The 12,326-nt window shown below is 36.0% G+C and overlaps 2 protein-coding genes across 2 annotated transcripts; both read left to right on the forward strand.

Annotated features, from left to right (window-relative positions):
* Positions 1 to 5,316: 5,316 nt before the first annotated feature.
* Positions 5,317 to 6,566, forward strand: LOC108860821 (non-specific lipid transfer protein GPI-anchored 21-like). Its single transcript, XM_018634669.2, has 5 exons — positions 5,317 to 5,681; positions 5,815 to 5,841; positions 5,937 to 5,996; positions 6,163 to 6,231; positions 6,330 to 6,566. The coding sequence occupies exons 1-5, from the start codon at positions 5,363 to 5,365 to the stop codon at positions 6,473 to 6,475; spliced, it is 621 nt and encodes a 206-aa protein (XP_018490171.1). The 5' UTR covers positions 5,317 to 5,362; the 3' UTR covers positions 6,476 to 6,566.
* A 1,418-nt stretch (positions 6,567 to 7,984) lies between these two features.
* On the forward strand, positions 7,985 to 9,059 carry LOC108860959 (oil body-associated protein 1A-like). Its single transcript, XM_018634792.2, has 2 exons — positions 7,985 to 8,130; positions 8,613 to 9,059. The coding sequence occupies exons 1-2, from the start codon at positions 7,985 to 7,987 to the stop codon at positions 9,031 to 9,033; spliced, it is 567 nt and encodes a 188-aa protein (XP_018490294.2). The 3' UTR covers positions 9,034 to 9,059.
* Positions 9,060 to 12,326: the final 3,267 nt, after the last annotated feature.

Consider the following 12,326-nt stretch of genomic DNA (forward strand, 5'->3'; position numbering starts at 1 on the left):
CGAGCAAAGAAGAAAGAATAAAAAAATCGATATCAAGAGTCAAGAGGAGGTTCTGATACCATGTCAAACTGTTTGTGTTGGTTTATTCATTGTAACGTGTTCAGTATTTATACAATAACAGAGATAGACTTGAGATCCTAAATACAAGGGGATAACATCTATCGATACAAGTCTATCCTTATCTCATGAATATCTATCCTTATCACTAATATAAATATTTAATTTTATCTGGACGACTTACATGAAAGTTTTCATGTAGACGACTTAAGTAGAAGTCTTTTGTAATAACCAAGGTTTGACCAAAATCTCGGAATAAAATCTTGGAAGACTTCCGTGTAAGTCGTCTACAGAAGATTTCCATATAAGTCGTCTAGATAAAATTAAATATTTACGTTTTATTTTTCAATTACAAAAGTAACTTGAAACGACTTACATGGAAGTCGTCTAATTATAATTAAATATTGAAGTTTTATTTTTCTGCTGGAGTCGTCCAGAAAATGTTAAATTTCTGACACAATTTAGTCAAATGCAAAATTAACCTGTTTATCCTAAATGACTAACCAGGAAGTCTTCTCTGGTTTTTTCGAATTTTTTTTGTCAACAAAAAAAAGTGGAAGCCTTCCATAGAAGTCGTATCTAAAAATACATATAAAATCAATTGCAAAACTAACATCTGCATTGACCAGAAGACTTCCGTGTAAGTCGTCTACTGCCAGAAGATTTACACGGAAGTTTTCTGACGAACATATCTGGAAAAAAATGATTTTATAGTTTCGACCAGCGATATAACTTGTTTAGCATACATAGTTCTTCTCCAAACACACAGAAGCTCAAACGAAAGCGATCCACAAAAAATCATTAACTTGAATGGCTATTTGAACCATTAAAAATTAGAATCAAAATCTTATGTTTTAGGATGAATTAAGAGAGAAAGTGAAACACATGTTGTTTTTAGTTCATAATAAGTGAGATAGAAAAAATGTAAATTGATTTTATGTGCATTAAAAACTTCAAATTGGTTTTTCATGGAGGTTGGTGTATCGATGTCAATGACAATATTGTAAATATTTGAAGAAGATGAAGAGATAAGAGTAAAATACCCATTTTCGAAAAAAGAATAACAATGATATTTTTGTGAATAATCTGACTTTTTGGAGTGAATAAGGAAAATAAAAATTCCGCAAAAACTTTGGATTAATTTTGTATTTGAGTTTGAGTTTTGAATCATATTTGCAAAACTCCCAAAATTATATACCCAGTAAAAAATGCAAAAGAAGAAAAATCATTGTCCTTTCAAACACAGCAATACTCACGAGGAGGCAATTTCTTGGATTGCCTAAAGTGTGGTCGTCTCATAACTCGAAGACGAGAGATCGATGTTTGCGCAAAGTACACTGACTCACTTCACTTCAGAATTTTTCTCATCTTAACTAAGCTTTGTTTTTTTCCTTCACTTCAAAATACTATTTTGAACCGTTAAATCTGGTTTTACTTACTCCTTAGCAAGACATTCACCGGATGACATGATGCCCGATTAATTTTTAGGTGAATGTGCTCTTTCACAAGAATCGTTCCACAAGCATAACTTAAAACAAATTCCAATTTTAGTTTTTTTTATATGTTACATAGAAACCCTACTGACTGTTTCGTTTCAAGAACTAAATTATAGTCCAATAATGTCTTTCTCAAATTAAATCGTCGATGCTTGTCCCTAGGCCTGGGAGTATTTCCGAACAGAACCAAAATTTTTGGTTTCCGTTCAACTTTTGGTTTAGAATGTGGTTAAATTCATTAATTATTTTATTAATATTTGGTTTTTGGTTTGGATCGATAATCAGTTATTTTGATATTCTATTTTCCTCAATAAAATTCTAATAAAACCGTACAAAAAATCCGAATGAAACTAACTAAATTTCGAATCGTATTAACCAAAACTAAACTAATCGAATTTAACCAAACAACCTAATTGAACTTATTCAACTTTTAACAGAAATTAACTAAATCTAACTGAAATGAAAATTTTCTGTTAGGTCCAATATTTAAAATCGAATTAACCAAAAATCAAACCAAATAAACTGTATTAATTGAATCCACATGCCTACTTGTCCAAAACTGATCTCTCTCAAGGAAGAGCTGATAAATATTTGAAAAATGAATCCATATTTGCTATTTTTTAAAAAAAATGTCCAATTAATATCATTGAATACTACTTGAGAAATCTATACATGACAACTTTCTTTAACCAACAGTGATACTTGGATTTTATCAATCTATATCGATGATAGCCACTGTCAAAAGTGGGATCTGGGTGAGTGAAAAGTCACACAACGATACCCATATAATATTTATACAAACAAATATTGATACTACATACATACTAGTTCGACAATAGTATGGGAAGTTATAAATATTATTTTAATACTAGGGACCTTTATGACCTTGTCATTGTTTGGTGTGTAAATAATAAGTGGTGTCAAGGTGTCAGATAGAGGGTACAACATTATTTAGCCCACAAGTTGTCATTTTCTTTGGAATGTACTTTAGGATCAATTTCTACTTTTGTATTATTTTGAAATCATCATATAGTTTTATTGGATTTATCATAAGAGGAATCTCATCAAATGCGAAATGTGTGGTTGCTTTCCTTGGGCTGGGGGGTATCTATCTCTCTATCAATCTATATCACTAAGGGTTGTTATTGTAGGGACATGTAAAAACTTGTCGACAAAAAAGCTCCATTTGTGGGAGACATATCAAGATTTCACATGATTCTTGAAGTTGTGAAAGTTGTCGAGTGTGAACATCAAGATTCACCATAACACTCCATTGTAGATTTTGCCATAAGTCCCAGTCCGATTCAGGATCGTTTTTAAAGTTTAAACCCTCTAAATAAGTAATTACTGCCTGATTGCAATGTTACATTATTTTGGACTTACCAACCCCTATGAAGCAGCTAGTTTTAGAGTCAATTTGTTTATTTTAACGAAAATGATAAGTTTTCTTTTCAGCTAAAAATGATCGAAGTTTATAAATCTCACTGTGTTTTCACAGAAGTGATTTAAGATTTTTTGACATTAGTGATTCTTGTAAGCTTTTATCTCACTTGATATACACATGAATATACTAAAACACATCTTGTCAAAAGATGTCTTAACCAAAAAATGACATCTTTCAAATATGAAACAGCTAGGCAGTAACAGTCACAAGGACATACATGATCATGACTACCCTTTTTTTTCCTTAACTTTTTTTAAGTTGGTTTCATTGTGCTACCCTCTGATACCGCTCCAGTATACAAATTCACTGAGGCTGAAGACATCCAGAAAAGCTCCCTGTTAACATTCTTTGCTGCTTGGAAACATCATGTGCTTCAGTAAATAAGTTGCTAGTGACAACAAACTCGAACTCTCCATCACCGAGCTTAGGCTAATACTGAAGAACCCATGTGTCGGGATCTAGTTGCAGAACCGACGTGCTCCATTTAGTTTTCCCCCACGAAGTGTTGGCCTGGCCTCACGTACCGAGTAACCGAATCTCCCTTCTGACCACTTCAAAGAAGAACATCAAAAACATAAAGAGAACAATGAGACGAAGTGAACTCAATCAAGCCACAAATACTAAACAAACAAAGCATTGACAATTGAATCTAAATGGATTACCTCAGTTACTCGGCCTGATAAGACGGCCTGATAACAAATACAATTGGAATCTAAAGGGTTAAGCTTATAAACTAACTTGATTGATTCTCCAATCATAATTAGAACCTCTGCAAGCTAAAAGAAGTTTCCACTTTTAGCAAAACCCATTAACTCATCTTCCAAGATTCTCACTTTCTCGCCAAACATCACGACCAGAATGAGATCTCTCCTCGCCATCTCCTCTGTAAACTCAGGTTCTAAAATCCTTTTTCGCATCAGACTAAACCCTAACTCCAAACACAGAGCCAGCACAACCACTTTCAGAACAGAGCAAATCACTGATCCACTCTCTGTTTTTTCGGTTTCTTTACCAATCTCAGGGGAGAAACCGAAGCGTCAAACGAAGTCGTCGGAGTGGATTTGAAGTTAGAGACGTAAGAGAGCTTGGAGAGGGAGCTTTTCTGTACGCTTAAAAGTCAAGAAATCGAGCGTTGCGTTTTTTTTTTTTTTTTTTTTGCGTTGCGTTGAGACTGTCGAGGCAGATCTCGCAGTTACTGTCTCTTCTCTCTGATGAATCCTCCGTCGAGACGGTGGTTGTCTTCGACGGGGTGGTGGTATGCTCCGACGAGGATGAGATTGAGATCTTTCCTCTGAATTTTGTTGGGTGATTTTGTAACTTCCTTATATTTTTAGTTTTCCCCGATTTTGTTTTTATTTGTTTATTTTACCATCAGTTTGAATTTTTAAATGTCGAGTCCTCAACGGTCTCCTGACTTTGGCGGGTTTGTTTCACGTAAATGACTAACGTACCCTTTCATTCGGAAATGAATTAGAATTATATATGTGTACGTATGAAAAGCAAACGATGACTATAATTGCATGCATAAGCAATAATTTAACGAAACGTCAAACACTGATTAATGGTTCCTTACGACTAATCCAAAACACTTCACAAGCTCTTTCTACATTTGCAAGAACTATTAATATATTGGAGTATTAATTTAATTTATTCATGGAACTTCTATCATAACCAGAAATAATCAATGAATGTACGTCTTAACTAACGAACTCAAGTGCATGATTTGTATGCTTTATGCCCTTTCGGGTTAGTCTATATGGGTTTTATTCGAATCATCGATGTATTTTGTATGTTTATGTCTTTTCGAGAAGAATTCTAAACGTTTTGGCTTCAAGAAACCATAGTGTTATTGATTTAATTAATAGTTAAAATATGTAACCAAATCATCGTAATCTCTTATGAGACATAGCACACATTTTCTTAGCCATTGTTTTAGCTACGATTACTATATATATTAATCATGAAATTTAATCTACAGCTTAATAGGCTATTGCTATACGACCTTAATATTTGCGTATATATATCCTCAAACGAGATGAGATTCGATTTGAAAGATACATAACCAAACGTTTATGATATGATTATATGATTAAACATTTATGATAGATGGACTTTGTTTACAGAACCAAACCTAAAGGCTAGAAAACTAGCTTTCAGTGGTAAATTTAGTTAAGGTAGTTGAGCTTCAAAAGTCAAAATCAAAACCAACTTCCATAAATTACCTTATTAGCTTCCTCTATTACCTTATTAGCTTCCTCTATCCTCTATATATATCATTCGCCCAAGGAATCATAAAACCTCATGACAATTTGGTCTTGAACAGAGAAAAAAGATTCAGCTTGCCAAAACCACTAAACACAACAAAATGGATTTGAAATGTTTTCTAATCTCAGCTCTAATCTTCTCTCGACTTTCAAAGTCTCCAATACTGATGAGTTTTGCTCAAATCAACACTCCATGTTCACCAACCATGCTTTCTAGCGTTACAGGGTGCATGCATTTTCTAACTGGAGGTGCTAGTTCTCCAACTTCGGATTGTTGTGGGGCCCTTAAATCGTTAACCGGAACCGGTATGGACTGTTTGTGTCTGATTGTAACCGCAAACGTGCCACTCGATCTTCCTATTAACCGAACTCAAGCCATCTCCCTTCCTCGTGCATGTGGTATCCCGGTTCAATGCGAAGGTACGTATCCTCTTTTTCTTTTTTTTGAAATATTGAATCTATTATTTTTGTTGTTTCTGGTGTTTTATATCTATACTTTTAAATTTCGATTTGTTTTTTTTGTCTTAACGTAAACATTTGTGAAATCGCGCAGCTTCTTCATCACTTCTTTATTCTCCAGGTAAATTGTACGGATAATTTTACTGAGTTTGTTTAATCTCTTTACGAATTACTTTCCAAATATTAATATATAAGCTCAATGTTTATGACTTACAGGGCCTGTGTCTCTCGGTCCAACCACTTCTCCTCCTACCCAAACCCAATATTATCCTGAAGGTAAAGTAACATTTTCCTCATAAATTGTTACTTACATTATCGAGTTTATTGACATCGCCTAGACCAGGTTATCCCGAAGGACCCGTAAATGTTCAGTAGATACTTTTAGTGACCCGAGCGTTAACTAAGTTCATTATTACTATTCATTAATATACGTTACTAGCAGGCCCTGCTTCTTTCGTTCCGGCCACTTCTCCGACAAGTTGGATGGATCCTGATGGCATGACTGATGATGGTAAAGCACACATTTTCTTTAATACTTAAAAAGTGTTTTTTCTAAGCATTTTCTCATCATTTGGTACTAATTTATTCAAGTTTATTGACATTGAGCAGACACGGATCTTCCCGGACCGCGCGATGGAGGAGACCCGAGGGAGCCACCAAAGACTTCAGCTTCGTCGCCTTCCTCTTCAGACTCTCTCAAGCTTTCGCTTCTTCTCTTTGCTCTTTTCGCATTTGGGTTCATCAGTTTCTTCTAATTCGCCTTTATTCCAGTTTATATGATCTGGTTAAATAATGTTCTAAATTTTTATAAGTATTTGATGTTACCTGTCTTCTACTAATAAAGCAGTTTCCACAAATAATCCTAACTATAATTTCTTTAACAAAAAAGAAACTATAATTCAAATATGATTGCATATAAAATGAACAAAAAAAAAACGTTCCAGAAGATATAGACAAAGAACATTTGAACAAATCCACAATACCCTTTGTTCATTCGTTCACCAACATAAAAAAGTGAGTGAAGGAATCTCAGGTCGCGTAATTGCTGAAGAGATTGAAGCACATGGACTGAAAATTCGGCCTTTTGATTTTGCATATGTTATGGGCTACGAACCATCGAAATCTAATGGGCTATCATTACTAAGCCCATATTTCCATGCCAGTGGATTTTAGATTTCTTCTAATATATATATTTTTATGTTTTCTATACTAAAATTTAGATAATTATAGTCACTGTGTAGTGTTTTTCTTGTGTCACGGACTTGTGTAGTCTAGTGACTTCTATACTCTGGTTTGTAATCTTCTGTAGTCACGGGACTGTTGAGTATCAAGAAGCTTGTAATCTTGTGTATCAAAATGTGTAGTTACGAGACTTGTGTAGTCATTTGTATACTAGTGGGTGTTCTCTATACAGTGCCGGGCCCTTGGACCACGCGGAAGAAGCGATTGCGTCCGGCCGAGCAATATATAAAAACATTTCGGCCACAAAATATCAATGTGTCTTTTAGTCTAGTGGTCTAGTGTGTGTCCACAGTCTTACTAACCTAGGTTCGAACTTCACTTTCCTCATTTCTGCTAATAATTTGTTTTCCTCTGTTTTTTTTCTTTAAAAAGTGGCCATTTTTTTTTATTTTTGCTTCCAGCCACTAGATTCTTAGGACCGGCTCTGTCTCTATATAAAGTTTGTATTGTCAAAACATGTTGAGCATTAACAAGTTCATCTTCTCTCGTTCTCTCCAAACAAAACGACCATACACATTTCGATCAAAACGACCAAACACATTTTGATCACACTTTTCTCTCATGTGCTATTCAGCTCACCAAACAAAACAACCAAACACATTTTCATCTAAACAAGTTCATGTTCTCTCCCTACAAATATCGCCAATATGATAGGTGTTCGGACATTAATTCGTAATACACATATGCATCAAGTTCTTTGCATGAAATCTTTTGTGTAAGCATATCAAAGCCTACACGTATCACCATATTTGTTCACTATTTCATAAGTTTCTGAATCTCTTGACACATCTTAATAATCTTGACAAAACATTTCTCACTAGTTACTTGTACAGTTCTATATATCACAAGTTGAAGTCAAATAAGCTACGCATACTCTGTGATACCTTCAACGTTTGTCACGTCACGTGCCAAGGTCCATGCACATCTCGACTTCTTATATTAAGACCAGACTCATTCACTTGCCTCTTAGTTAAGTAATCAGACAGAATTTGGAAGAGAGAACGCGAGAATTAATTTGGTCAATGGAGAAGGCAGTCCATTTGTCGACGAAAGCTGGACCAGAGGTTCCAGGAGAGCCAACGAAGACAGGAACCTCCATGGTTGACACGGCCGCTGCAGCTGTACAGAGTTTCGCTCCGGTTAACCAAATCCACCACCATTTCTGCGCGTACGATTCTTAAATCAATAAAACTGATTAGCAATCGTCTATTTGCAGCAATATACATATCAATATTCTTCTATTTTACGATCAAACTTCTCTTTTTTTTTTAATTATATGAAACGCAGTGTGTATATATCTTTTATTGAATACTTGGTCAGTTACTATCTATATACAGTACTGTTTATTTTTCTTTCTCTACCAATAAAGAAACTAAGCACATCAATAATCTATGCTAGTTTTTTTTTTCAATTTTACGAAAAAATAAAAGAAAATAAAAAAAAAGAAAAAGGAAAAGGAAAAAAAGTTTGCATCTGAAAAATACAAATAAGGTTTAGAAGATATGCTTTTTAAGATTTTTTTTCTTTTTTTTCATAAGAACCTATGTGAACATAGGTAATTTAGAGTTATGTACATGCATGGATGAAACTCGAGTGTCTATTTTCCTCGCAAACAATCAAAAAAGGTTGACTATCTTTTTGCGCATTTAGGTTTCATTTTTATGCATATGACATGACCCGACAAGTGGAGGCACATCATTTCTGCAGTCACATAAACGAGGACATGCGTCAGTGTCTGATCTACGACGGTCCTGATGCCAACGCTCGTCTGATAGGTTTGGAGTACATAGTGACAGAGAAGCTTTTCATGACATTACCTGATGATGAGAAGAAGCTTTGGCACTCTCACGAGTGGGAGGTTAAAGGCGGGTTCTTGTTCATGCCCGGTGTTCCCGAACCAATTCAACGCCAAGATGTTGAAAAAGTGGCTAAGAGTTATGGAAAAGTTTACCATTTCTGGCAAGTGGATTTGGGGCATGAGCTCCCAATTGGTTTACCTAATATTATGATGGCTGTTACTCGCGACGGACAACTTTATCCGGAGATGTTAAAGGGTAACTCGGTCATTTAGTTTATTCGTTTAAGTAGTAGTGTGTGTTTATTTACCTGTTATGTTAGGGAATCATGCATGTATGATGTTATCATATATACAAACTTTGCGTTGATGAACATGCAGAGATGGAGAAGCGGTTTGGGATATCGGTAGAGAAGGAGAGAAAGGCAAGGACTTATATGAAAGGACCAGACCATGGGATCCATCCATTGGCAAATGGAGGAGGCAAAGGGCTAAAGTTGGAGGTACGAGAGGTTGACATCAAGCCGGAAGAGTCCGTTCCAAGAGTCTTCGTCTAAGTTAGCGCTAGAGAGAGAGAGAGAGAGTCTTAAGAGAAGAATAAATAATGAAGCGATCGAGCTTTGCTTTTCTTTTGTTATAGGCCTGGATCATGTGTACAAGTTGTAAAAGTAAAAGGCACTTGCAAATAGTATATATATGGCTTTTTAAGCAAAAAAAAAAGAAGTAGAAGAAGTATATGGCTTCTGCAACAAGATAGGGTTTACTTAGAGAGAAAAAGTGAAGAATTAACAATTAAAAATAAACCTAAGATTAGCCTAAATCAATGGACACACTACATAAAGATCTCCAACTCACCGATCAGATGTTGGCAATCGCAACAAAACTGCGGCATTTAGGACAACAAGGACGCACCAAAAGCCATCTATGGACGCAATCACAGTGAAATCTATGCAGACAATATGGCAGCCTAACAACACCACCACCAGAACCTCTTTGCAGATCTTCGAGGCATATTGGGCAACAACCTTCTTCTTCTTTTCCTTTTCCTTTTTCTTCTTCGACTTCTTCTTCTTTTGAATGATTAACCATCCATGATTTCACATAGTTTATCGATCTACTCACCTTCCTATGTATGTTAACGTAAATCTCTTGGGTGATCCGAATGAAGATGTAGCCAAATAAGAGGCCAAAAGGTAGGTAGAAAGGCCTCGGAAGTATAACATGATGTGGATTGTAACTTGGATCTGGCCTAGTACCAAAACATGCGTATAAGCTAGAGCCGGAGAAAAATCCCGTGAGCATGAACGAGAAAGACCCTGGAAATATCAATTCACATATTGACATCTCTGGAATCCGGTCCGATCTGGGTAAACGAAGACGATCCATTCAAGCACCAAACTCGAACTTCTGCAACTCTCTCTTTTTTGGCTTCCGGTTCGGCTCAACCTCCTCGTTTGAGTCTTGACCTAGTCTCAACCTTATCTATATGGGTCCCATTTTTTTTTTCTTTTTATTTTTTCTTTTCTTCAAAATATATCATGTGTAGTCTTTAAAATTAGGTTTAACAAAAAAAAAATCTCTTAAACGGCTACCATCATATCTCTATTGTGTTCGTATGGAAGGAGTTGTTCAGACTGCGACATCCAAGGATCAAATCAGACTGTAATGTCTTTCCCTTCCCCGATTCATTGCCTTTGTAATGTTTAGAGCTATAAGGCCGAAGAAGTCGAATGACCTGATGCTTCTAGCAAAGCAGTTTGATGGCGGTCTTTCCCTAGCAATAAACAGGCTAAGAGACAATTCTAGTCTAAGTATTTCTCAAGTTTAGCTACAAGTGCATTACTGAATCTCACGAATCTCTTTTTGATCAAGTGAGTCTAGTCCATGATAATCAACACAAGAATTTTTCATCTCGGTTCTCAGCTGTCATTTTGAGGATATTTGATTCTAACATGGACTCTCTCTATATGCAGTCTCATCAATCAATTTACTGTAAAACCCCTGAAAACAGCAAATTTAATCTTAATAACTAAGAAACGAACGTAGTTTCATATGGGGACTTACTTCAACTGCATCGTTTCCCTTGTCCATAACCATAAACCAAAAAAAAAAAAAAATTTATCAAGACACCAAATGTTTTCTCCCCTGTGGAGAATACAAAGAGTGTAGGAGACAATAACAAGTTGGGTTTCTTCACAATTAAGGAGACAAACCAAGGACAGGTGAGACTAGGCTGGGGTAACAGTCTAAGGTTTATTTAGAGAGAGAAAAAAGTGAAGAAGTAACCCTAAAAAAAAACTAAGATTAGCCTAAATCCATGGACACACTACATAAAGATATCCAACTCACTGATCAGTTATTGGGAACCGCAACAAAACGGCGGCATGAAGGACAACGAGGACGCACGAGAAGCCATCTATCAACGCAATCACGGTGGAACCTATGCAAACAATATGGCAGCCTAACAACACCACCACTGGAACCTCTTTGCAGATCTTCGAGGCAGATTGGGCAGCAACCTTCTTCTTCTTCTTCTTTTCCTTTTCCTTTTTCTTCTTCTTTTGTTGAATGATTAACCATCCATGAATTCACATAGTTTATCAATCTACTCACCTTCCTATGTATGTTCACGTAAATCTCTTGGCTGATCCGAATGAACATGTATCCGAATACTAGGCCAAAACATAGGTAGAGAGGCCTCGGAAGCATAATATGATGTGGATTGTAATTTGGATCTGGCCAAGTACAAAAACATGCGTATAGGGTAGAGCCCGAGAAAAATCCCGTGAACATGAACGAGAAAGACCCGAAAATTATCAATTCACATATTGAAGCCTCTGGAATGCGGTCGGATCTGGGTAAACGAAGACGATCCATTCAAGCACCAAACTCCAACTTTTGCAACTCTTTGTGTTTTGTCTCTTTTTTTTTTCGTACAACTCGAAGTCTTTAGTTTCTCTGGATTCTTTTTCTTTTCCTTTTTATTTTTCTTTTTCTTTTCAGTTTAAACACAAAAGTACTTTACATAAGTAGTCAGGCCTTCCGGTTCGGCTCAACCTCCTAGTTTGAGTGTTGAGTCTCAGGCTCTCAGCCTCTTATCTTTTGATCAAAAAAGAAGAAAAAAAAGTCTCAGTGTTATAATACTCATTGTGTGGATGGACCATAACCAAGTACTAGACAAGTCCAACAAGTACAAGAGGAAGTCCAAGGAGATTTACATCCGATCTATATCGGTTCATCTACAAACCAGTCCGAGATGAGAAGACTCAGTCAACCTCGTTATCATCACCTTGACCAAGTCTTCATGTATGACATCAATGTAGTCAATGTAATTAATGTGTAGATTTTATTCTTTGTAAAGCACTTGTAAACTCTTGTATCAAACCACTATATAAAGTGGTGTTGGCTAATGAGAAAGACACACAACATTCCTCACAATTCACTCTCCACATTTCACACAGATTACAACACGTTATTAGCACGAAAGTGCTTTCCACCAGAGAAATTTCTCTCCACCTGAGCTCTCTTTTCCGGCCATCTTTTCCGGCAAGAAAATCCTAATTCCAGGC

Source organism: Raphanus sativus, chromosome 5 (assembly GCF_000801105.2).
Source record: "Raphanus sativus cultivar WK10039 chromosome 5, ASM80110v3, whole genome shotgun sequence".
NCBI lineage: Eukaryota > Viridiplantae > Streptophyta > Magnoliopsida > Brassicales > Brassicaceae > Raphanus > Raphanus sativus.